At 45.7% G+C, this 26,462-nt stretch overlaps 2 protein-coding genes across 9 annotated transcripts; one reads left to right on the top strand and one right to left on the bottom strand.

The window, feature by feature from the left end:
• Positions 1 to 756: 756 nt before the first annotated feature.
• FAHD1 (fumarylacetoacetate hydrolase domain containing 1) lies at positions 757 to 5,484 on the bottom strand. Its single transcript, XM_073361743.2, has one exon. The coding sequence runs from the start codon at positions 4,743 to 4,745 to the stop codon at positions 4,080 to 4,082; it is 666 nt and encodes a 221-aa protein (XP_073217844.1). The 5' UTR covers positions 4,746 to 5,484; the 3' UTR covers positions 757 to 4,079.
• Positions 5,007 to 26,165, top strand: HAGH (hydroxyacylglutathione hydrolase). 8 transcript variants are annotated; one of them, XR_012161074.2, is made up of 11 exons: positions 10,088 to 10,188; positions 11,615 to 11,796; positions 12,351 to 12,415; positions 13,703 to 13,820; positions 14,929 to 15,037; positions 15,837 to 15,940; positions 16,410 to 16,511; positions 17,497 to 17,576; positions 18,327 to 18,516; positions 22,401 to 22,485; positions 25,463 to 26,165. XR_012161074.2 is itself a non-coding variant. In XM_073361738.2 (10 exons), exons 1-10 carry the CDS (start codon positions 5,022 to 5,024, stop codon positions 18,424 to 18,426), a joined length of 1,236 nt encoding a protein of 411 aa, XP_073217839.1. In that variant the 5' UTR covers positions 5,007 to 5,021; the 3' UTR covers positions 18,427 to 21,153. The 8 variants fall into 8 exon arrangements, 4 of the variants coding, with proteins under 4 accessions (XP_073217839.1, XP_073217837.1, XP_073217838.1 ...); XR_012161075.1 differs by lacking the exon at positions 25,463 to 26,165 and adding an exon at positions 25,044 to 25,165; XM_073361738.2 differs by lacking the exons at positions 22,401 to 22,485; positions 25,463 to 26,165 and adding an exon at positions 5,007 to 5,300 and having other exon boundaries at positions 10,092 to 10,188; positions 18,327 to 21,153.
• The last annotated feature ends 297 nt before the right edge of the window (positions 26,166 to 26,462 follow it).

A 26,462-nucleotide genomic window follows, 5' to 3' on the forward strand; every position in this document is an offset into this window, starting at 1 on the left:
GGCCGCCATCCCCGAGGACCTGCTCCTCTGCGGAGCGTGCCAGGAGAAGCAGGAGGAGCTCCGGGCCCTCGAGGACCATCGGGCCCGGGGTACCTTTGTTCGATCCCACATCTGCCTCCTTCGGGAGATGGATCACGCCTCCCGCTTCTTCTATGCCCTGGAGAAAACGAGGGGGCCAAGAAACACGTCACCTGCCTCCTGGCAGAAGATGGCACCCCCCTCACGGAACCAGTGGAGATGTGCGGGAGGGCCCGAGCCTTCTACTCAAGTCTTTTCTCCCCGGATCCGACCGACCCTGGCCTTTGCAGAGTGCTCTGGGAGGAGCTCCCTAAGGTCAGCGCGAGCGACCGAGACCGGCTAGAATTGCCTCTCACTCTGGCCGAGTTCTCGGAAGCCCTCCATCGTATGCCCACTAATAAGTCTCCAGGCATGGACGGGCTGACCGTGGAATTCTACCGCATGTTTTGGGACGTCCTCGGCCCAGACCTAGTCACCGTCCTTTCATATGTGGGTGCACGTGCCCCCCCCCGGTTATCCACCCCATAGCCTGCCCTTTTATTGGGTGCTTTCAGAGGAGGGAATTGTTGGTGACACTCGGGCGTGGCGCCAGGTAACTCGAGAGGGTGGCAGACCTTGAGAGTCGAGGAAGCCCCCTCGCTCTGGGCCACCAGGTAACTCGGAAGGGTGGAAGACCACGAGAGTCGAGGAAGCCCCCTGCTCTGGGCCCAGGCAAGTTTGAACACTTCCCTCCCCTGAAGCTAATGAGAAAACAATTGTGATTGGTTGCTGTGTTACACATTGCATATGCTGTTCTTTTGTTTTGTGTGTTATGCAAATAAAAAAATACCGTTTTTGCTTCCAAAAAAAAAATTACTCTCCTGTAGCCATCTGGCCTGACCCTGTCACAATGGTAAAAATGAGAAAGTCAGCAATTTTTCAGAAATGGTGTGCTATGACATTTTTGTATTTTTATGTCTGATTTTGTAAGCATGTAGTTTTTAAGTGAGGTGACACTTTGCGGGAACAAGACAATTCAGACTCCTGAAAGAGTTACAGAGCTCTGGAAAGGTAAAGAGATGTCACAATAGACCTTCTGTGCTTCCTGCTTCTCCACAACGGATTCGTGTAGAGGCCCCAGCTCAACGTCTACATATGGCAATCAGACTTCTTAAGAATGAAACTGCACTGAGCTTGTCCGCAGATTCCCTCAGAAGGGGGGTGGTTCTGACGTGGAGGTGTTTTTTCCTACAGAAATTAGTCTGCTTGACATGAACTTAGAAAGAAAAGGAGGACTTGTGGCACCTTAGAGACTAACAAATTTATTTGAGCATAAGCTTTCATGAGCTACAGCTCACTCCAAAGCTGACAAAATGAGCTGTTGATTCCAAACATGGCTGTCTGCTTTAAAATGGAACCATAGTTTAACTGTATTAGAGGATAACTGTGGTTGTAAGCAGGTCCTCACTACAATTCTATTTGTAGTATAGATGAGATCCTACAACGTATGGGAAGATAGATCCCAAAGCACGCTATGAACGGCTCTCCCTGACTTTCTTCAGGAATGTAAATCTGTGAGGGAAGAATAACAGAAGGCCCAAGATGCATATGCCAGACATAAAAAATGTGATTAGAATACCTTTGCACTGAAAAGTTCTATGTCCAAAAAGCTTTACCAGCTGCTAACCCACTGCTAAGCCCACATGTCCCCTTTCCTTTTGGTTATGAATGACTCCTATTCTAGGTTCATCTATTTGCTGCACAGCTATATTTGAGGAGGAAAAGGGATTTTTTCAATTAGGGAATCTCAAACATTTTTCACAGTATATACCACATCTTAAAACGTCTGTGGACTATATCTTTCTGCATACATGAGTGTACTGGGCACCTTTTCCCCCCGCTCATGAACTTGTAATGTTGCTGTTATAACAGGAATTGTTTACATGGGAAAGTATAGATATGAAAATATAATATTTTTTGCTGTATTTTGATGTTACCAAGCACCTGGAAACAACGAGAGCCAGTACCAGGTGACCAGCCATAAACTAACAGAAATTCTGCCATTATGCACAGTGTTAAGTGGAAAGCTGTTTGTGGGGTTTTGGGCTTCCGGAACAGGCTGACCTTTCCTCTCACTAAGCTGGCCTTCTGCAGAAGCTGTGAACTTTCAACAGTGAGAGTATCAAGGGGATTTTCTGTTGGACAAGACACTTTGCTAGGTTAATTCAGATCCTTGTTTCACAATAGCGGGCTCAGTAGCAGTATTAAATAAATGATATACATGAAAATTGTATTTCAGTCCAAAAGTGCTGTACCGGCTACAGTTTCATAAGTAACAACTAGGGCTCTCATCCTGCAAACACTTCAGCATGTGCTTAACTTTAAGTATACGAGTTTTCTTATTGAGATGATTTTCATGCTTATAATAATTAAGCATATGCCCAAATTTTTGCAGGATTGTGGCCTAAGATTAGTATAATTTAAAGAAGCTAGTGGAGGACAAAAAGCTTTCAATTTATTCTTTTTGTGCATTTGATAGTACTTTGTACCATACTGAGTTTCACCGTTTCCCCTCTATGGTCAGGGTGTCGTCCAAGGAACATAAACGCCATAGGATTACTCGACTGACTAAATTGCTCATGTATGAGATTATTCCTGTTTAACTGTTTGGAGAAACAATCTCTTACTGAGAAGATCCTTAAACATCAGCAGGAAAGAATTTTTTAAATTGCTTTAAAGAATTAAAAAAAAAAATTACCCATTTAAGGACTGTCACAAATGTAATTAAAAAGTTTAAAAAATGAAAGTGGCCCTTTAAATACTATCGTGTGTAGAAAGCGTTTGCAGAATTGGGTCTTAAACCTTAAAATAGTCCCTCCTTATGTGGCAACTGGATCCCAACTGCTGAAAATTTCCTTAAAACTGTATTTTTCTTTTAACTAATAGTTGGATGAAGTAATTCTCTTGAAAGCCAGTTTGTTAGAAGTAATGGTATATTTTAAATTTTGCTAATTTTAATAAATATTAATTGAAAGCACTTAGCACAGGTGAGAGAGCCTTGTTTATCCCCATTTTACAGTTGGCTGTGTTTTATAAAATGCCTTTCCCCTTCTGGCTGCCCACTGACACAGCACTCACCTCTGAATTTGGAGCACCCAGCTTTCTCCCCAAACTTCTGTTAATCAGCCACCAGAAGGTTTATGCCATTAACGAGGCCTCCTGGCAATCACGTGCATGATTTCGATGACATGTAATTCCAAGCTAATTACCAGACCAGCTGTAAATATACTGTATATTGTGTATGCCAGCTATCCTTTAATTTTTTAACCTCCTTTGAAAAACAATTTGTATTTAATGACAGTCATATAAAAGAAGCAAACATGTATCTGTGGTGAAGTATACCACAGTGAATTTTTCCTTTAACAAGACCAAATTTCATGTGCCCATAATGTCACCTTGCCCCACCAAAAAATTAACAGAGAGGAAAAAGTGGTGAGGATAACGCTAATTTTCTTGAACCATTTAAAATTTGTAGACACTTATTTCCAAAGGCCTCTGCATGCCTTAGCAAAAATCGATGTTTATTTTAAAGACAATATGCCTGAAGCACTAAATTAGTTTTAGGATTCGGGCAAACAATATGACAGAACATTTAATTTAAACCAATTTAATTAGAGTACTTCCTAAACTAGCGTTTCACTACAACAATCCCTTTCTCTCACACGCTCCCAGCTCTCCTTTTTAAAGCTGCTTCCTTCAAATATAACACATTAACCAGATTGCGTGAGCGCCTCTCTACCATATACATATTTTTAGCTGGATCTGTGTGCCATTCAGTAATGTGAAAAGCTTGACCTTCACAAGAGTGGTAGTCCTTATCTGGGGCCTTTATAAGAAGGCTCACAAAACCTAATATTTTAGCTCAGTACATTTGATTCTTCATTGTTTCCAAGAGGGTTGGGCGATACATTCTTTTAGGCTGCTGGGGAACAGACAGCTAGGTATTTCTTCATTCTTTGGCTGTTTTAAAAGGCATCTGTAGAGTGCTCCCCAAAAAGAAATGACAGATTCCCTCATCAAGATCAGCGTGATTGCTGTGCCACCTTAAATTGCATACTGAGGATGCCGTTTATCCCAGCTTGTATCTCGTCATGCTCCTGTACAGCAGAAACACCTTTGGGACTACCTGTCAAAATCAGATCCCCTTCTTCCAGTGTGATTATTTCACTGATATAGCTGATGATGTAGGGGATAGAGAAGATCATAGAAGAGGTTTCCCCTTCTTGCCTCAGCTCGCCATTTACCTTGAGCCAGATCTGCAGCTTGTGTGGGTCTGGTATCTTTTCCTTGGGCACAAAATCACTAACGGGACACGAGGTATTGAAGCCCTTGGCTAAGGTCCAGGGAAGGCCCTTTTTCTTGCACTCAGCTTGGGTGTCCCTGGCTGTCATGTCCAAGCACAGGGCATAACCTGCCACGTAGTCCATAGCAGCCTTCTGGGAGACAGCATGGGCTTTCTTCCCAATCACCACTCCCAGCTCCACCTCATGGTGCAGATTGTTGCAGTAATAAGGCTTGATAATGGGGTCTCCTTCCCGGACATAGGCTGAGGAAGGCTTCAGGAAAAAAAGGGGCTCGCTGGGGAGAGCATTTTTCATCTCCTTGGCGTGCTCTGCGTAATTCCTCCCCACGCAGATGATGTTTCTGCCCCATTCCCAGAACTTAGCCAAAGGCTTGGAAGAGGCCATCGTCGCTGCAAACTTCCCTCTGTGTCAGACGATGAGCTGTGAGCAGGGCAGAACAATCACCCGACAGCTACGGCCGGCCAGAGGAGACACATTTTCCCCTGCACCAATCCAATTGCTCGCAGCTGGAAACCATAGAGTTGTCTAGGCACACACGGTTCCGCCCCTGGGTTTTTCCCCCGCCCGGGCGAAGCTGCTTCTGCAATCAGGGTATTTAAATGCATGGCCTGCCAGCCACCCTCCCTGCTCCTCATCAGCCCATGACGGTGAGGAGCAGGGATGGCGTTCAAATGCGGTGCCAGTGTGTGCTTTATCGCTTACCAACCGTTTGACGGAATAAAACGCACCAGGGCAAATTCCCCAGGCCACCTGGTCCCTCAGGCAATAGGCAGAAAGCGTGAGCACAGTGGAGAGGAGACCCAAAAACCAAAACCAAACCCCCTCCCCCCCCCCCCGGTCCTTATGCTGCTGGGTCGGGGCGATCCCTTCAGATGCCTCGGGTCACCCGGCCGAGGGCGGCAGCGTCCCCGTGATGCAATCCGCGGGCGTGCAAGGCAAGTCTGGGTGGGACACGGGAGCGGAGGGAAAAGCCCGAGGCAGCGATCGGGGGGGTGTCTGTCTGTCCGTGCCACCCCCGCCCGTCGCGGGCCGCGCTGCGGTCGGCGAGGCTGCAAGCGCGGGGGCCCGGGGCAGCGCAGACCCGAGCGCAGGAGACCGGGGGGCAGGCGGCGGCGGCGCCTCCCACCGCGGCCCTGGGAGTCGCCCGCCGGAGCCCCGGGCACGCCGCCCCGCTGGGGAGGGCTGGGCCGGCCAGCGGCGGCGCGATTGGCTGGCGGCGGGCCGGGGAAGGGGAAGGGGAAGGGGAAGGGGCCGGACCCGGCCGAGCGTGCGGCGCTGGCTCTTATGTAACCCCGCCGGCGGGCGGGCGGGCGAGCGGGGGCTGCCGCGCCGCCCTGGAGACCATGGTCCGCGGGAGCCGCCGGAGGCTCGGCAGCGCGCTGGCTTGGCTGGGGGCGGCGGCGGGCTTCCGAGCGGGTACGTGGCGGCGGCGGCGGCGGCGGGGGCGGCTTCTTGCGGGCACCGCCTGCCGGAGCGGGCCGCGCTGGGTGGAGCGTCCCCTGCAGAGGGGCTCTGGGGGGGACCCCCTGGCCGTGCCCAGCGCCGTGCGCTGCGGCTGCACTACGCCCCCCCCCCCCCCCCAGCCGTGGCTTCATCGCCAGCTGCAGGGAAGGAAACGCGCAAGAAGCGCGTCTGCGTCGGGGCTGTAACGCCTGCCAGGGGGCAGAGAGCCGCCTCGGGGTGGGGAATGGCTCCCCCCCGCCCCGTGTGTCTGCTCTGGGCCGGAGGAGGGATCCGTTTTGGGGTGCTTCACCAGCCCTGTCTAGTGGGTCTGGGCCGGGGGGGGGGTATCTGCCTCTGGCTGGGCGGTTATAACCACTTCAGGGCTTGAAATAACCTTGAAGGCGACTGAACAAGGACAGTCCGGTGGGTGGGTGGGGGGAACCATCTCCTAGTTAAAAATGAGCCGTCAGGTTAAAAAATCGGCACCCCAAACGCTTCCCTTCCTCTTGGGCTGTAACCCTGGTTGTGACCCTTCAGGAGGTTACAGCTTTAACGCTGCTGTTTTCGCTGAGGGATTTTTTGGGAGTTAACTCCACAGGTCGAGCGCAGATAGGTGACATTCCCCTTTTTCCTGTAGTCCGTTTCATTTCTGGCCTTCCTGCAGCAGGATGATTGGGTGGGAAGTTCTCCTGGAGTATATTTTGAAAACCCAGCCCAAGCTGGTTTTATTGATAAACTATAAATATTTTGTGGGTGAGGGGTTGTATTAGTAACTTTTAGAAACCCGAACAAACTTAAACAGCGACAGAACTTCTTTGAAACTCTGATTTTAATGTGAATTTATCACCCTGAGTCCTAGTGAAGTAAGGAGCAGAGGATTTTACATGGATCCAGTTGTAGGAATGACCCTAAACCATCTATTATTGACTTCATTTGCTGTCAAACTTGAAAAGTGTACAGTATTTTATAAGCAACTCTGTCATCCCTTTGGATTATTAGGGACCCCACAGTTTGCCAGAACTTGAATGTTTGTACAGTGCTTTGAACATGTAAAGCACGACATAAGTGCTAAGTAGTATTAGGGTAATTATATGCTTATTATAAAAGCATAATGATGTGATTGGCCCTTCCCAGATGTATTTCTGGGAGCTGCTATTGCAAATTGCATTAATCACTCAGGTGGTAGCAACACAAACAGGAGCATAAGTCATATCAAAATTCTGAGAACCATACAAGCAGTATGACCAAAAAGATAAAGTCTCACAACTGATATAAGAAGTAGTTTGTTGTAGTCCATTCTATCTGGAGAAGAAGCTGCGAATGTAGAACACAAGACATGCAGGTACCAGATTCAGAAATTAAATAAATATAAATTTCCTATCTGATCCCTAATAGTGTAGAAGGAATTAATTCATAACGCCTCTCATACAGAAGTCTTGCATTAAACTCTGCTTCGTCTCCTCAGCGTACATCCATATGCTGGATAATGTGAACAGTTTCCTATCTGCAAACACGCCCTTCTTCAAGTGCAGAATCACACCTGTACACTGAAGAGTGGTACCAGAAGATATGACCAAAGAACTTGATCCCAAACTTGCTGAAGTCAATGGAAATCTTTCTGTTGACTTCAAGGGGCTTTGGATCAGACCCCAAGTATGATAACATATTAAGGAACAATATGAAAATAAAACCATTAGGCCTTAATGTTTTAGGGTACGTTTTATTAAGGCTCATATAGTGACATTGAAATAAATGCTGTGATATGGTCCTGAATAGTGGGACCAGTTACGTAATGTTATGAGGCTGAATGACATCTTAAACAGAACCAGTTCTGATAGCATCAGTGTGCACAGATAGGAAATTATGCACCTGTAGACCAGATGAGAACAGCTCTGAAAACTAGGTCTGAGTTACAGCTGGAAATTCGGAGGGCATTTCAAAGTGTGTGCACGCTTATTTTTATTTATTTATTTTATTCCGATCACACTTTGGTATTTTAAAGGCAAGTGCTTGCATGAAAACCCCCTCTCAAGGATCTGATAAATAATTTGTGGCCAGAACCTCTAAATACTAATATGATTACCTTTAAGTCAATGGGACTATTTCCTTACTTAAAATTTAAGCATGTGCATAAGTGTTTGCAGGGTCAGAGCCTAATTTAACTGTAAACAGGGTTGGAGAGGTTGGGGGAGATGAGGAAATGGTTTTACCCTATTGAAGTATGCCAGATTTGGGTCGGGGAAGAAGGATTGGTTTGTTTTTGGTGTTTCTCCTGCCGAGGAATGATAGCTTTATTTTTATAAAAGGGATTTCCCTGCTCCATAACACCAATTGGCAGGTATGGATGCTAAAGTGTCTTCTCTGTCAAATGCCTCTTATGTGTATGCTCTGTTATGCTTCAGAGTTGGGGATTTTCTTTGCAGTATTGCATTTTAGATTCTTACACTCTCTTCCTTTACTGATCTTACAGCTCTAGTTTAATATGAGGCGGAAGGCAGGTGTGGAGTGGAAAACCAAGGACTCTGGGCCAGATAAATAAGCCAAAGGGGACCTACAGCAACAACTGTCTGCCTCTTAAGTTTTCCAACGGGTTATTACGCTTGCCAGTACTGAGATGGTTGCAGAGATTCAGATGGTTGCAAAGTGAAGCTCCGCAGTAGATTTAACATCATATATTCTAAAGTTCTACGGGCCTTGTTTTTTATAAGCTATAGCAAGACTACAAGGCCTTTTAAAAACGTCTCTCCTCAAACATGGACATTCCTGAGCCATCTGAGAGGCTCGCTCAGAAGCTGCCTCAGTTGCAATTTCGGTTTCCTGCTGTGCCTGTGGCACTCTAGGAAAATTGCGAATTGCCAAATCTCAGAAAAAACTGGGCTGGAGTCCTGGGAGTAAAATGAAACACCAGCCCCTTGTGTCCCCACACTTCAAAGCAACACGGTTGTCTTCTTTGCTGCGCATCAATTCTCTCCGGCATTAAGACAGCCGGTTTCTGTTCCGGGGAGATGGATGGCTGAATTCCCATAGGAGGCTATTTGATCGGGCGAGCGGGTTCCAGTCTTGCTAGGGCAGTTCTACCCCGGCTTCATCAGGAGTGAGATCAGATGGAAAGCACATTCACCTGGAGCATTTGCTGTAGCCATGGGCAGACGCTGTGTTGGGAGAGAAGGGCATTTCATCTTGGCAAGCACAACATTGCCAGTTGTGAACAGACAAAAACCATGTCAGGCCTCAGAAAATCATGAGACTTTATAAAAAAAAAAAAAAAAAAAAAAAAAGGCTAAATATTTGGGGGTTCTTTTTATTTGAGTTCTGAGCCTTTAGGGTGCATGTGGGTCATCAGGTTTTTGCCTGCAATACGGGGGCTAGAATCATACTTTCAAAATGCAGACTGAGATTCTCACACAATCCCCTAACTCCAGGAGCTGGGGCTTTAAGAAAAATGCCAACTAGTGTAAAATTGCAACAGTTGGCAGCTCTGCAAGGGAGAAACTACTGGAAAAGTCTCACAGGGTTGGGACAGAAACGGGTTCTGCTGCTTAGACAAAGAGCTGCTGCTGTCAGCAGGGTGAGAGACACTTTGGACTAAATGGGTCAGCAGTTGCCATAAGGAACTCCAATTTGGCTTCAGTTTTTGTCACGCTAACAGAGTGGGAGACGGTACCTTCTTGAGACGCAGTGACCTACTTAACGAGGACCATGTGAACAGACCTCCAGGCGACATAGTAGAACTGCTCCCTCGCTGAAGTTTTCTTGTTGCTTAAATCCCTATTGACTCTTGTAGCTGTTGTTAGTCTCTGCTGAGGTACTGCATGGTCCTGCCGCGTCCCTTTAGAGGCTTCCAAGCCAGGTGAGGAAAGATGGGGGGTGTGGAAGATCCTTGGCAAAGGAGCAGGTGCGGGGAGAGAAGGTCTTTCATTGAACTCGTAAGAGCTGGCTATGAAGTGACTTAGGGAGTCTGTTTCCCTACGCTTCCTGTTGGTGCATTGTGTCTCTAAAGTCCTAATGTCTCCTGCCATTCTAGGGCTGTGTGTGTGTTGTTAAATATAAATTTAGAAATACTTTAAATGTCCCGGGGGGAGAGGGCGGGCGAGACTGTGGTTCATAGGCTTTTTCGTGTGCCAAATGCTCGTAACACCGATGAAGCTGGATTGTAGCTCTAGGTCTGGTGTGTCTCCACTGTTGTGATGCTTGTGTACTGTGCATCCCAAAGCCTGTTTAGAAACCTCTTCCAGAAACGTAGATATTTCTTCTTTCCTCTTCTTCTATCTATTATCCCACAGACAGAAGCCAGCACAAGCCATATTGTGGGGAAGCGGAACAGTCCAGTGGCAGCACTGGGTTCTATTCCTACCTGTGCCACTGAGCTACTGTGTGACCTCAGGCAAGTCACTTTCCCTCTCTGGGCTGCCACCTTGTCAATTTAGACTGAACGTGCCTTAGGGCGGTGACTGTCTCTGTGTGTGTGTCTGTACAGCACCCAGTGCAACGGGGCCCTGGTCTTGCACCTCTCAGTGATTCTGTAATGCTCATGTTGTGCTGGCTCATGTTGTGCTGGCCATAAGAGGTGAATTTCATCCCAGACAACTGGCTTACACTGAGCAAGATTTTACAGGCGACAGTGATCCTCCCTGAGTGGAACATTTGTTGTTGTTGTTGGGTTTTTTTTTTAAACTTTTAACAACTATACTTAAGAGCCCTGAAATTGGTGAGTAGGTGACTAGAGGCTCTAGAAACAGGAGGCCAAGTGGGCTGTCCTCTCTTGCTCATCTCCACCATTTAAATGGCTGAGCCTTTTGCCCATTGGCTGTTGTTTTACATACCGATTCCCTGTGGAGTTAAATAGGCTTCTTTTTTACTTTGGGCTGTTTTCGTGTAAAATGTCCTGGATCTGCTTCAACACTTCACCCGAAGCAAACAGCAGAACACCTCTTTTTGTCACATCTGAGTGGCTGTAGCCCACTAACCCAAACCTTTCCTCCAGAGTGTATGTTGGTTAATAACCTGTATACCGAGGGGAGTCCAGCATTCTCCGCAGAGAATCCAGCATTCTCTCCCCCTTTGCTTACCTTGCTGCTATGGTGTCTACAAGGAATAAGCCAAAGGTGTCTGTCTATGCTCTAAAACAGCATTTCTCAACCTTTTTGATACCAGGGACTGGCATGCTGCCTTTCTAACCTGTGTGAGGGAGATCTCAGGGACTGGCACTGCTCCTTGGACTGGCCGTTGAGAAACACGGCTGTAAAACATGGGGGGTTTTTATTTTTGGCTCCACTGTGCTGTACACTGGCCTTTGCTGATAACCCCGTAGTCCTACTGCTGTGACAGCTGTCAGCCCTCCTCCACCCCCCTCTGCCTGCTCTATTACCCCTCTGTCAGGTCTTAAATTAGGCCCAGTCCTGCAATCACACAGACCTTGTGTAACTTTGCTCATGCAAACAGGTTCATTGATGACTGTAAGCGCCCTGGGCCAGGGCCTGTCTCTCATCTCTGTGGTGACTTGCCAGGTTTTCTCCTGGGTGTTGCTGAGGAAGCAGGGCCGTACTGCCACGTGCTAGCCATTTCACTCCTCGTTGTGGCAGGTGGCATCCTGCCTGGGAGAATTCACCCCTCCTGTGCCCTTGATTTTTCTCCTAGATGTGGTAGCCTATATCGGCTCTAGCAGGAGACCGCACTAAGCCATGTGCTCCTTTTCTCCGGGGCCCTTCAGAGCCTTGGCGTTCAGAGCCACAGGATCCCCTATACTCTTTCCCCACTGCCAGTTTTGCTGCTGCACCAACCATATTTTCAAATATCCTCTGCATCTCCAGGTGCAACACGGCCAGGAGCTGGCTTCCTCCACGCCGACTCTGATCTGAGAAAGTCTAAGATAGTCACACAGATCAACATGAAGGTGGAGCTGCTTCCAGCCCTCACGGACAACTACATGTATCTCATCATCGATGAGGAAACCAAAGAGGCAGCGATTGTTGACCCTGTGCAACCCCAGAAGGTGACGCTCCATGGTGCTCTGGCTAAAGCGCTCTGCCTGGTGAAAGGGGAGCTGGGTTTGGCTGGCTGCTGCCTATGCTAGCCCTGCATTTTAAATGCAGGAAATGATTAAGCCATGAACCTTGCTCTGGGTTAGGGGTAGAAAGGCTGGATGAAGTCATGCTTACTGGTCGATACAGCTGCTCAGATAAGGGTAATCAAATTGTATTTATTGGGATGTGAACAGGAGGGATATTTTTTTCCCCTTTATCTGCCCTGGGTGCAGTATGGAGGTTTTTCTTGGCTTCCTATGAAGTAACGAGTATTTGCCGGAGGTGGAACATTGGACTGATGTTCTGATCCAGTCTGGCAAGCCCTAATGACCTGATCTGCAGTCCTTACTCCGGTGTCATTCCCAGCATAGTTAATGGGAGCCTTGCCCGAGTTCTGGGATGCAGGTTCTGGCTCAGCTCCTTACAAACCGTAATAGAGGCACAAAAGCCCCTACTCATGGTTGAGGCCATGCCTAAGCCAGGTTATATGAGGTCTAATGTTTCTATGATGCTCTGTTTGTAGGTTGTGGAAGTGGTCAGAAAGCATGGCGTGAAGTTGACTACCGTTCTAACTACCCATCACCATTGGTAACACTTATGTTCTGCGATGTTATAATCTTAGGGTAGGGTAGAATTGCCTCTGGAGGCAGTTGTTCATCCAAAGCACAATTCAAGGGGTGGTTCTTCCAGATATTATTGGTCCCCACACATGAGTTCCTGCTCAGAGGAGCCAGGGCTCAGTGGAAATGTACTAACCTTTACAAGGAGATTCCCTGTTAGGCTTAGTGGGCCTGATCCAGAGCCCATCGAAGTCGATGGCAGTCTGCCCACTGGCTTCACTGGGCTTGGAATCCAATTTAGAGACAGGAAGACCCACTTCAATAAAGCAGATTACCGGCGGCAGAGTTTGGTCCTTGGGTATGTGCATGCATTTATCACTGCTGGATGCTGCGTGTGTGTAACTGAGAGCTGAATCAAGCCTCAGGGAAAGTGGAGTGAGGAAACTGGTTTGACAGTTGCTCTGGCTTCCCCTCACTTGGCATCTTGTTTAGATAGATTTACTTAACACCCATCTAATTTAAAGTCTGGTGGGAATGAAAGCTCTAAGGAAGCTCTTTTAATACAGGCTTAGGCGATGGAACTGGAGCTGGTGACACTACCAGCTTTCTCATGGCAATGAAAAAGAATGACTCATGATGGCTCACTTCTGTTTAACTGACCTAGCTGTGTACTTGTAGAGCACCCATCATGACAGTGTCCAAAGCACAGATCCTCTGTAGTATTTAGGCACCTGTCTTCCATTGATTTCAGTGGCACTTAAGTGCCTAAATACCTCTAAGAACGTGGGCCCATGTCCCATTAGCCCCTCTTCTTGCTCTGCAGAAAAGACCGTATCCAATTCTAAAATCTCATGTTGAAGACTAGAAAATGCTGTTACATTGTGAATTGAGATCTGAAATCTTCCTCCAGCTCTCCTGAAAATCCTCACATCTTGTCAATAATGTGCCTTGGTCTTTGCATCTTTTCTTTTTTTGTAATGAACACATACCCCGTAAACTTCAGCACAGGTGCAGTGGGGAGACCCACGGCAGAAATTGTCCCGGTCTTCCTCTTAAAACATAACTGAACAATGAAGTCAAGCAATAGCTTTGGTGGGGCCTAGCCTCAGGGAGGCGATGGTGACCATGAATCTTCTGAAACTGTGTGTGGAGGTGAAGTGCAGGGAAACAGAAACAAGTAGCTGCTTACGTTACAAAAGGTGGTAAAATTCAATGCCTGGTAACGAGCCAGACTTTGCAGTGTAGCTAGAGGAGGGCCAGAGTTGTAAGAAATGCATCTTGTGGTCTCCCAAAACGTGACCTTTTGACCTTCTAGGGACCATGCCGGGGGTAACGAGAAGCTTGTGAAGATGGAGTCTGGGTTAAGAGTGTATGGAGGAGACAACCGAGTGGGAGCCTTGACACAGAAAGTGTCTCACTCTACATCATTTCAGGTAAAAACAAAAAAAAAACAAAAAAAACCCCAATCCAGAATGTGCCTTCCACTTGAGAAGCCTGTCTAGAGCTGGACAGATGCCACAGGTCTCTACATAGGGTTCCACTAAGGATGCCACTAAGGGTTCATGGGTCACAACCTGTTCAGTTCCCTGCTCTGCCAGAGTCCCTGTGTGACCTTGGATAAGTCACTGCCTTTGTTCCCCATCTGTACAATGGGGATAATACCACTGTCCTGCCTCACAGGGGTGCTGTGAGGATAAATGCATTTAGAGATTTTGAGGTGCTTAGACACTGTGGCGATGGAGGCCAGAGAGGTACTTAAGACTAAGGTTTAAAAATCAGCTCCTGTAGATCTGCAAACGCAGAGTGGAGACTCTCTCCTCCTTGCTCTGGCTGGACTGCAGCATTTGGCAGGGGGAAGTGAGTGGTTCAGGACTGGTGCTGCTCTTCCTAAGCTGAACAAACGAAGGTTATTCGACAAAGCTTTGGTTTAACTGCAGTGGAGGTATCTGCCAGCTACGTTTGGCGCCTACGCAGTAAAACGTGCGGCAATGTTGCTGACGCACAGGAATTCTGCTTGTCCCAGAAATATACATTTAGGGATGTATTTAGCAAAAAAGGAAGCACAAGGAGACACTGGGAAGCGTGTGTGTGTGTGTGGGGGGGCACTAAAATTTAACTCATGTCTGTGATAAATGGCCCCTTAGCCTGGTGAGCAGGCTGTTTTAGTATGTGTCTCTGGGTATAGCTCATGTCCCCTTTAACACAGCTCTTGGCAGTAGCTGTTTACACTTGATTAACTTGTTTGGGATTTGTATGTCTCTCAATCTGTTTGCTCTTGTCATGGCCTCATTCACTGCCAAGGACTGAGTTACTCTGCATGTAAGTGAGAGTGACTCAGCACCTGCTTTTAAGTAATACTCTCCATTCTCTGGTAAGCTCACCCCTCCTTACCTTTGCTGAGCTCCCGTGGCAACCTGACTTGAGATTTTACTCTGCAGCTCTGAGAACTTGCCTGAATCGTACGACTAGAAAAACAGTGAGTTAATCTCCCTTGCCACCAGTGCACGGTGGCCTAACTTCATTCTTTGGCCTTCTCCTCAGGTGGGATCTCTTCATGTGAAATGCCTCTATACGCCATGTCACACTTCTGGACACATCTGTTATTATGTGACTAAACCAAATAGTTCTGAGCCTCCCGCTGTCTTTACAGGTGAGGAATTGGGTGGTTTATTTTGCCTCTGATCTGTGTTGCTGAGAAATGCAGGTCTTTCCTCTGCTTATGTTCTCCTGATTATCCAGATTTAGGTTCTTTCCCTGTTCCTTGTTACAATCACAGCTCACTTCTTCTTAGCCTATGTGCAACTTGCCTCGGGTGGCACGTGACCAGGATTCATCATTGAATTTGGTCCGCCGGTTGGATCACTAGCTTGCCCTGGCCGAGTGTTGATGAGGAGTGCGACATGAATGCTGATCCTTGCCCCCCACAGCTCACTAAATGGAAATTTCCCTAAACTTGTCCAACTAGCGAGGCTTGGAATTTTATTAGCAATCGCTAATTTGGCCCATGTTTGCTTTCCTATATTTTCTTACAACTTTGTTAGTTGTGTAGCTAACTGGAGGAGAGACTAGGTGGGCGACTATACTAGTGGGTAGTGCATTCACTTTTGGTCTCTGGAAACCTGGGTGGTGATCCTGCCTCAAGTGAAGTAGGTCTGATGCTTTGAACTTGATCATGTGTACCTGCTCCTTAACAGGCTCTCGTCAGCGTACCCAAACAACCAAGAGTTAGGCACCCTCACGTATCTCTTTACAGACCAACGTCCATTGGATCTATAGCATGGCCTTCTAGCCATGTCCCTTGCTTAAGGTGGCAAAACTGTGTGTGTGGGAAGCTTGCGTGTAATGATGATTTATGACCAGCCACAGTACCGATTTTTTTTTTTTCCCCTGGGATTGTCTGCTCCAGTGTGTTGTCTGGTCGTGACACTGTGTCCTGTCCTCTCTCCCAGGTGACACACTGTTCGTGGCTGGCTGTGGGAAGTTCTTTGAGGGAACCCCAGAGGAAATGTACAAAGCACTGATAGAGATTTTAGGCCGCCTGGACCCTGAAACGGTATCGATCCCTCATCTCATGTTAGCAAATTCACCAAGCTGAACCTATTGCAGACTTAAGAAGGAATTGGTATTCAAAATGGGGGAAGTGATCTTTCAGAATGAACAAGGGCTATATCCAGGGACTGTCTTGCATGTAGAACAGCCAGGGGTCCGTGGAGAAGGGAGCACTGGTCCACTGATCCCTCCTCTGCTCATAAAGAGGGAATGCAGGCTAGGGCAGAGGACTTAGGAGCCAGGACTTCTGGGTTCTCTTCCCAGCTCTGCCATGTAACATCAGGCAGATCTCTTCCCCATTTCCTCTGTGCCTCCGTATGGTGGATAGAATATATATCCATGTCCTAGAGGATTATGAGCCCTTGCCATGAACTCCAGTGGAGCCAGGTTTGCAGCCCTAACATCTGTAATGGTGCTTTGAGATCCTGGGATATGAAGCGGTGTGAGTGTAACATTTTTTCCCCTTCTCTTAGAGAGTTTACTGTGGTCACGAATACACGATCAACAACCTAAAATTTGCCCGTCATGTTGAACCCAATAATGCTGCCATCCAGCAAAAACTAGCCTGGGCTAAGGTAAGTGGGATCTTGGCATTCGGCTTAGTGGGTTATTAGAATTATTTTTATAGTGGGGGTAGCACCCCAGAGCCTCTTTTGGGATCAGGGCCCTGTAAGGGGGAGGCATTGTACAAGTGCATCTAGACATGGCCGCTGCCTCAGATCTTAGTCAAGGGTGGGACACGATGCAACAAGTGAGTCTAACAAATAAGAGGGAGAAGCAGGGCACTGGCACTGATGTGATGTGGTGGCGGAGGAGACCTGTACACCTCCATCAAAGTCGTGCAAGGTTTGTGGGTGGAGCCGTGGTGCTAGGAGGTGAGGAGGCAGGAGGAGAGTGTGGTTGGTGGGACGGCAGGGATGCTGAGAGGAATGGAGAGCAGGGATGAGGTGAGGGCAATGACCGGGATCAGGAGGCTGAGGCAGGTCGTGTCCTGAGTTTGGTTAAACCCAGCAGCACGAAGGGGTTTGGGGCTGGCGGCGGGAGCGAAGCAGATGGGCGGAGCTCACACACTGTCTTTATCCCAAAGAGGCCGTAGCTGTAGCCTCACTGGTGGGAGCAGCAGGAGGGTACCCCCCCTCTCCCCACCCGCACCCCGAACGTGCGGAGCAAAGCCAAAGGGGCAGTTCCAGACGGCCGAAGACCCTGTGAGCCAGCACTGGCCCTACATCCAGCTTCCCTCTGCCCTTCCCAGTCCCACCTCCCCATGTGCTATTCCTGCTTCTAGAGGGTTGTGAATGGGGCCGCTCAGCGTCTGTCTGTGTCCTGCATCTGTTTGAATGTTGCACCTATGTGTCCATTTGGGGAAGGATTATGCCATTTTTCCCCTGGTGAGAGCAGTCTGGCCTGTGGATGGCCTGTATGCATTGCCTCTAGCTGCTCTGAATGTCGCAATGAAACACAGCACTGACTCTGTCTCTTAGCTTTACTGCACGATACTGAAGACCATTGCTTTTCACATCTGTACCCATCATAAAGCAGAAATCTTTCCCTTTTTTACAGGCAAAATATGACAGTGGCGAACCAACTATCCCGTCTACTATTGCAGAGGAGTTTACATACAACCCCTTCATGCGAGTGAGGTACCTGTGTATGCATGGCTGATCCTGATATTATCCTGGGTTATAAGGAAATGGGGGAGGCCATGACCTCTAAAGAAAGCAGCAATCGCAGCTTGTTGCTCTGCCTTTCATCAGCAAATTTCAGTTTCGATGGAGACCGGTGTCACTTAAAACAATTATGAGGAGCAAGGGAGCTGGTGCTTCTGTGGCATTACTTGCGTTTAAATTGTTCCATTCTGTGACCTCTTCTCACATGCGTAACTATTTATCCTGGGAGAGATTTGTGCCAACAGATGAAGGTGTAGTGACTGGCTAAGTCTTAAGAATGCTATACAATTTGACCCGAGCGAAGATCTGTTTCTTGGCTGAGTGACGTGTTCCTCGTTCATGCTGTATATTCTGAGAGTGCAAATCTGGAGATGTAAGCACCTCCTCTCAGCATGTTGATTTTATCACTTGCAATCTGTTCTGGCTGACGACTGCATCTTTAAAAATTCTTAAGATCGCTGTGAACACTATGACAGGGTTCAGTTCTGGATTGTGCTGGTCAGCCCAGAGAAACCATGCTCTGCCCTCACATCTTCATGGGTCGATAAGTATCCTGTGAGCAGGCGCTTGGCAAGAAATACTGCCTAGAAGTTTGTGTGATTGTAACTTAAATGTGAAATCAGGTCTGAGTTATAATATTTCTGGTTTGAGTTAAAATATGATTAATATACACAGTCTTATTGCAGTGAAATAAAATTGGCTTGTCTATTTTACTTCTGCTAGAGAGAAGACAGTCCAGCAGCATGCTGGGGAAACTGATCCCATTCGAACAATGGGAGCCATCAGAAAAGAGAAGGATAACTTCAGGGTACCAAAAGACTGAGTACTTTGTCTGAAACACTTACCTGTCAGTTTTATCGTGTTTTAGGAACTAGAAGTTTCATTGTTCTGTTGTGGTGGAGACACATTCACAGTTAGGTTTTTTTAACTGTCTTAAGTGGGGTGGGGATAAAAAGCACTTTGCTCTCGTTAAGATGTTCTATGGCTTATTTATAAGATGTTAAAGAATATTTATTCCTGGCTTTCAAACTGTCAGATGCAGTGAGGTTTTGCATGAATCCTTACAAATGTTCATTATGTGGTGGTGGGAGGGGAAGGCACATTCGAGGGCTTCGTCCTTACCAGGGCAAAACTCAGTTAGCTTTATAGGAGATCTGCCTGCATATGGACTGCAGGATTGGGCCAGGAGACTTCCACAATTAAAGTAAATTGTGTGGAATGCACGTAAACAAATGGCTGTCTAACGAATCCTTTTGCAACTTATGAAATTAACCTTTCTGATTCTGTCACTTTAAGATCTGCTACATTCACTTGTCATAGTGCAGTGCTCACTTTGTCACCAGCAATTAAGGGTCTAATTCATTAAATATGCTGCCCAGCTTGCTTGGTATCTGGATACATCTGGCTGTAGAAATAAGACTGTCCAAGCTTGCATTAGAGTGTAGTTCCCCCTCCCACGCCTTCTACCCACCCCTTTCCTTCTGCATCTTAGAGATCAATAATTTCTAAAGACAGCATGTTTTTCAGACTGATGGGCCATGATGTTGCTTATACCCTTCAAGTATGAACAGCTGCATATTAACGGCTTAAAAAGCAGCTTGCATGTACCCACTGACTCCCCTCCGAAGTATAACTATGAATAGTGCCTGTAACAACACCGAGCCTTAGGCAGGGACTCGGCCGATAGACCAGTCTGATCCTAAAGAGAACTAACTTGGTTTAGTGAGTAAATGCATGTCCTACAAGTTTGAGTAGCTATTAAGTTAGACCGTAGATATAACCTTTCCTACCATTGTGCCATCAGGATAGCTTCTTTATGCTGTAAATGCTACTTTAACATAGCAGGATTAGCCCAACTGACCTCTCTGGCAAAAAGATTCAAGAGTTCTGGTTACTGTTGTGCCCAAGATCATCAAGGTACCAGCTGGTTTGAAACAATGGCTACCCTTCAGGGCCTGCTTCAATAGGAGCAGAAACTAGAGTTGCCGGGTTTAACCCCTTAGCTCCTGCAATCTCTTAGTCTTCCAGCAGAAGCTTCTTCTAGAGTGCTGTTAAATGTAAAGAAATCAAAGCTTGCCCTGGTCACTCAGCTGCACTAAAGCCTGGTTTCTAGGCAGATCCAGGGTGTCTTCCAACACAACTTTTGTTCCTTAAACTTTCCTTTCCTTGCCCTTGTGGCTCAAAGAGCCCTCCCTGGTATGAACTGCAAGCACATCTAGATGATCGGACTAGGCAGCCAGCCTGAAACAGACATGATGGCAACTTCCTCCCCAGGCTGCTGTGTTCATTTAAACAGTCTGTTAATCCTGGTGAACAGAGCACAATTTTACGAAAGCAGATCGAGAGCATGGAAACCCTGCCTCCCTGGCAGAGACTGTGCATGGCACAGAGGGGGTGAATTAAGCCTGACTTTCCCCACCCGTTCTCTGGGTCTTTGTTTTCATGCTGCTTGTGGGTTGGTACTCTGGACAAAAAGGGACCACTTGGTCTCTTTTAGAGCAAAGGACGGTCTTCCAGATCTCTCAGTAACTGCTGGGGTGGAGGAAAATAGGCAGAATTTTGCCATGTCACAGAACTGCTGCCGAGAGTTTTCAGTGTCCGTGTTGGAAGATAGGCTTCAAGTGAGCTGGTGGGGCGGGAGAGGGACCTAGCATGGTGTCCGTGCCCCCTTACCATCTGTGCCATGAATCAGGGTTCGTTTCCGCTCCCTCATTAAAAAGGCTTCTTTTAAATATATGGCCAAAAGCACCCTATTAACACAAGCTGCTCATTCTGTCCTACTTGGAGCAACTTCCACATCTGCATCTCTGAGCCAGAGCTGGTGTCACTAGAGTCTTCAGAGAACTGCGCTTTAAGGAGGATAGATTTCAAAAGTAACTTCCCTCCCACCCCAAGTGGCTAGGGCAGAGGAGTCCTGGCTCCCCTTTCTGGAGTCTTTCTGACCTTGGACAGGCCCCTTACCTTCTCTGTCCCTCAATTTCTGCATGGTTAAACAATGCATGTACTTTTCAGGAGGCTAGGGCTACTGTGTGTAGGTTTGTAAAGTGCTCAGAGACTCTGGCTTTCATCCAGGGATATCGCTATAAACCTCTTTCACTCTCCTTCTCCATTTTTTTTTTTTTTTTAAAGAACCATAAGCCATGTAATAGTGCCCACAAAGCCTGGAGGGTGAACACTATCCAACACGTGGCTACTGTAGTATCTATTTTAAGCTCTGAAGTGGTTACTGCTCAAATGCAGCAAAGATGCACGTTGCGATTAATACTTTCACTTCTAACACCTGTCACTCTTATGGTGCATGCAGCTTAGGAGCGGGGCCTGGGGGGGAGAAGTCTGCAGAGACAGTTTATGTAGGAGCTGACCGTGCAGTGTTTTCGTCTTGCTCGGGGGACATGATATGAGCACAAAGTGGTAGAATACACACTTGGAAAATTCTGACACCCATATCTTAATGAACTGGGCTCCTAATTACGTTCTCCTCCTGTGTCTCTTCCGATTGCGCAGTTACAAACTAAATGTATGTTTTTCAATAAATGATTCTCAGCTGAAACTGAGTAATGCTGAGTCATTTCAAGCCTCTGAATCTAGTTCCTCCTCTTCTGTTTATTGCCTGATAAGTAAAGTGGGCATGGTGGACTTTGTCTCCTCTTGAATTCGAGTTAATTTTTTGCTTGCCAGCCAGTGCAGTCACATGATGAAAGTATTTTAAAGGGACATGACTTAAATTTAGGGGTGGGTGGGTTTTTTACACACTCTAAAAAGTGAAATATAAATGTCCAAATACTGCAGTTTCTGAAACACAGATTTCCCAACTGTCTCTAAAACCTGTACAGTTTCAATTAGAAAAGAAAAACAGTTTGAACGTTATTACTGCAAAGTGGAAAGACATGTAAACAGAGCATAAATCAGGGCAGTAATCTAAAGGGAAAGAATGTAAATGTATTTTACTTGTTACTAATGGTTAAGGAGTAAAATGTTCAAAAGTACTTAAGTTTCATGGAAAGTCAGTGGGGCCTGGGTAACACTTTCAAAAGTAGGTCTGGATTGTCTTTAAAAATGTTCCTTTAAAATGGAAATCAAAAGACAGACCTGAAACACACTATGCCCTTTGAGCCTTTGGTTTGGCATTTCTGTTAGAGGAAGAGTCTGTCTCTCTTTAACATGGAGGACTGTTGTGGTGGGGAAGGAACCAATTTGGGGGTGGAGAGGGCATAATTAATTTCTCTGCTGGGGGGGAAGAGCACACAATTGATTACAAGTTTGGGGGCTGGAGAGAAGCTGGAAGTTCTGCCCCATCAGCTAGCAAGCAAGATCCAGACCACCTTATTCAATACTGTTGGAAAAATTGCAACACTAAACAGACATGAGGGGGATTCAATAAACAAAAGACTGCATGATTTGGGGGGGGGTGTCTCATGATTTTTGAATCCTTGGGGTTGGCAATGCAGCAGATGCACTTAGTCAAACGTTCTTTCCACGGGTCTGCCCTGGCTCGCCACTTACAAATTAAACTTCATAACATCCTTGCAGAGAGCAGTTTGCTGTTGTCTGCAGTGTCCTCGGGGGGAAATGGAGGCACAGAGGTTTAAATTTAGCCCTGGGAGAAGCGTCAGATCTCCACTGCACCTAAAGGAGACTCCACCCGCTTATAAGGACTGCATGGGGTCCAGAACAGTTGGTGACCTGTCTACAATCACACAGTAAATCATTGGCACAAGTGAGATTAGAATTTGGGAGTGCTGGCATCTACCCCCTCCCTCACACAGTATGACTTATCGTTTATTTGCTGTTTCCCAGACGTGAGGTTAATACACAATCAGGACATCAAAAAGTCCAAGAAGAATTCAGTTCCCTGCTATAATAAACAGAAAGACCCAGAGATGTGAGTATGAACTTAAAATTCATAATCAGCCCTCAGTTTGTTTATAGTAGCAAAGGAAGCAATTTTTAAAAATCTAATGAAAAGAAACAATCTCTTTAAAGTACAATGATTGTTACATGACAGCTGCTTTACTGGGCCTCAGGCAGGGCCGGATTATGACATTCTGAGGCCATAAATGATGTCAAGTGTAAGCGGCTCCATACCATTAAAATTTTTTTTTATTATTTTCACAGAAAGGATGTTGAATATATAAACACAAAAGCTTTATATTTGCATAAATATAAAGGCAAAGTTGTAAAAATAGAATAATCTTCATTTTCAGCAACACACTCTAACGATAAGATTTGGAAGATTTGGATGACCTTGTAAACTGGAGTAATAGTAATAGGATAAAATTTAATATGAGAAGTGTAAGGTCATGCATTTAGGGATTAATAACAAGAATTTTAGTTATAAGCTGGGGACGCATTGATTAGAAGTAACGGAGGAGGAGAAGGACCTTGGAGTATTGGTTGATCATAGGATGACTATGAGCTGCCAATGTGATGTGGCTGTGAAGAAAGCTAATGCGGTCTTGGGAGGTCAGGTGCGGTATTTCCAGTCGAGATAAGGAGGTTTTAGTACCGTTATACAAGGCACTGGTGAGGCCGCACCTGGAATACTCTGTGCAGTTCTGGTCTCCCATGTTTAAGAAGGATGAATTCAAACTGGAACAGGTACAGAGAAGGGCTGCTAGGATGATCCGAGGAATGGAAAACCTGTCTTATGAAAGGAGACTCAAGGAGCTTGGCTTGTTTAGCCTAACTAAAAGAAGGTTGAAGGGAGATACGATTGCTCTCTATAAATATACCAGAGGGATAAATACCAGAGAGGGAGAGGAATTATTTAAGCTCAGTACCAATGTGGACACAAGAACTAATGGATATAAGCTGGTCATCGGGAAGTTTAGACTTGAAATTAGACAAAGGTTTCTAACCATCAGAGGAGTGAAGTTTTGGAATAGCCTTCCATGGGAAGCAGTGGGGGCAAAAGACATATCTGGCTTTAAGATTAGACTTGATAAGTTTATAGAGGAGATGGTATGATGGTATAACATGATTTTGATAATTAGGCCTGTGATGGGATGTTAGATGGGGTGGGATCTGAGTTACTATAGAGAATTCTTTCCTGGGTATCTGGCTGGTGCATCTTGCCCACATGCTCAGGGTTTAGCTGATTGCCATATTTGGGGTCGGGAAGGAATTTTCCTCCAGGGAGGATTGCAAGAGGCCCCGGAGGTTTTTCGCCTTCCTCTGTAGCATGGGGCACGGGTCACTTGCTGGAGGATTCTCTGCACCTTGAAGTCTTTAAACCACGATTTGAGGACTTCAATCGCTCAGACATAGGTGAGAGGTTTTTCGCAGGAGTGGGTGGGTGAGATTCTGTGGCCTGCGTTGTGCAGGAGGTTGGACTAGATGATCATAATGGTCCCTTCTGACCTTGATGTCTGTGGATAAGGAGTACTTGTGGCACCCTAGAGGCTAACAAATTTATCTGAGCATAACGAAAGCTTATGCTCAAATAAATTGGTTAGTCTCTAAGGTGCCACAAGTCCTCCTTTTCTTTTTGCGGATACAGACTAACACGGCTGCTACTCTGAAACCTCTCTAACGATGACATCATGACAGAAATACATTTTAGACTAATTCTTTGAACTAATTGCATATGTAAGTAGGGTAGACTTAAATAATACAATTTATTAGAAGACTTCTCAGAAATTTTTTTCTTCTCTGTTGGGGCATCTAAATTGTGGTATTCCTGGCCTGAATACGCAATGAGACTCTTAGAGGATATAGGATGCGGATAACCCACAAGCTTAAAGCTCAACTGTTAGTTATATTGATATGAATTACACCCAGGTAATAAGCAAACCATCGGAAAATTGCATGTGCGTTGTGTTTTTTCAATAAATAGATTTGTTTTGTTTTTATAGAGGGTTGTGCTGAATTACCTAATATTGGTACTAAAATTGGTAGCAGAAAATATTTATTGAAAGCAGTAAAAAAATGAATTTTATATTATAAATATTGAGATTTATATATCTATACAACAAAAAATTATATGCCAAAAGCCTGTGTTGTTTTACCAGGCTATTTTTGTGAAAGTTAGTGCTATTTTGTCTATGTTCTCACAGGAAAACAAGAGAGGATATATAATTTTGTTGACACCATGAATAAGGAAAATTATTCTTTTCATATGAAAAGCGTTTGATTACTTTTGTTAGGGAAATACAAAGATTATCCAGACTATATGTAAAATATATTTACAAATGTTCATTCAGATTTAATTTTTGCTATGAAACAATGAATTGTTGGGATTTTTCTTTTGCTTTCTTTTTCATACTATAAAAATACAATGTATTGTGCATATGATGTGTGAGTTATAAGTTTATATAAGAATTTGTACAGAGCATACTACCTATAATAAAATAGTATCTTGCATGCGCGAAACCCCCCGAGCAGAAAATCTAGGCAGACATCTCTCTTTGTGTTCACTTCTCTATCCTCTGTCTCCCCCAGGACCACTAATCAATCTCGAGTAAACACCTCGGACACACAGAGGAACAACAAGCTATATGCGCGAAAGAGAGAGAGAATTTACCAGAGAAAAGACTGGTAATCTCCAGGCAGGCATTGAGAAAGTGAGGAAAAACTAGCCTATATTCAGGCAAATATAATGAATATTATAGGCCTTAATAGCCTATAAATCATATAAATCTTCCCACTGTATTTTCCACTGAATGCATGTGATGAAGTGGGCTGTAGCTCACAAAAGCTTATGCTCAAATAAATTTGTTAGTCTCTAAGGTGCCACAAGTCCTCCTTTTCTATATGCACATAGTCTGAAATAACTTGCTCATCAAGTACTCAGAATATTTTTATATATATGTATATCTCCCTTCATGTCTCTCAAAACCCTCTTTGTATCCTTTGGTCAGCATTCTCTGATATTTACTGTGAAAGTTCCCGAAACTGACAGAGGGAAGCGAACACAAATTTATCCTCCTCAAGATCCACTCGATCCAAGACCATAAGACGATCACCCGCAAACACAATCACGTGAAGCATGGATAGTGCATGAAGCAGAAAGCCGCGTATGCACTAAAATACACAGGTGTACATATGTATGGATCAAAAGAAGAAAGAACAGGAGTATGAGGTTGGCAGGATGGCTTCACGATACCACTGTCTCCGAACTCATCATTTTCCCGATTTTATCGGCAGTGCGATTATTTATTTGTTTAAATAAATTATGAAGGCATGGTCAGAATTTTACCAGTAGCAACTGGCCAACAAAACGCTGCCTTAGGAGACTGATAGCAGACTTACTCATAGAAATACTAATTTTACAAGTGCTTTTATCATTTTTTTTTCTCAGACCTGGCCTCTCCCCTGTCAATAATGAACAATTAGTGAAGGGTAAGGGTATTTGTATAACCAGATGTGTATATTTTTGTCATATTTGAATGAAAAGGTCTGTATTTAGAGTGAATCTTTTCTTTTTCTCCATATCTCCTTTACTTATCAGCTGATTTTGATAAAATTTGACATGGAGTCAGTTTTTTCTTTTTTAGAGGTCCCTCATGTTACAAGGCCCTAAACGGTAGCTTCGTTATCTTATACCTTAATACCGCCCTGGCCTCAGGAGATCTGAGTTCTTGGCTTGGCCCTGCTGTACAAACGTGAAGTAAAAAGACAGCCTGTGCACTCAGCTCCTGCCTCAGTTTCCCCAACTGTAAAATGGGGCTGTATAACACGTTGCGAGCCTGGAATTGAAAGCCCTTTCCAGGTGCAAAGAAATAGAAAACCTTCGCGTGTGCTTCGGCAAGGTGCCAGGACCCCCGTTGCTCCTTCACGCTGGTTATGTTGATAAGTGGCGGGCGGGGGCAGGAGGGGGAATAAGTTTGTAAAAGATCCAGAATGTCAAGGGGAGAAGGC

The sequence above is a fragment of the Lepidochelys kempii genome, chromosome 10 (assembly GCF_965140285.1).
Source record: "Lepidochelys kempii isolate rLepKem1 chromosome 10, rLepKem1.hap1, whole genome shotgun sequence".
Classification (NCBI taxonomy): Eukaryota; Metazoa; Chordata; order Testudines; family Cheloniidae; genus Lepidochelys; species Lepidochelys kempii.

Excerpts from the sequence above, each read along its gene's own strand:
- HAGH (XM_073361738.2), top strand. The coding sequence starts at position 5,022 with ATGGCGTTCAAATGCGGTGCCAGTGTGTGCTTTATCGCTTACCAACCG. Across the intron at positions 5,301-10,091 it reads TCCGCGGGCGTGCAAGGCAA|AAGCCAGCACAAGCCATATT; the intron begins GTCTGGGTGGGA and ends TCCCACAGACAG. Across the intron at positions 12,416-13,702 it reads CTAACTACCCATCACCATTG|GGACCATGCCGGGGGTAACG; the intron begins GTAACACTTATG and ends TTGACCTTCTAG.
- FAHD1 (XM_073361743.2), bottom strand. The coding sequence starts at position 4,745 with ATGGCCTCTTCCAAGCCTTTGGCTAAGTTCTGGGAATGGGGCAGAAAC.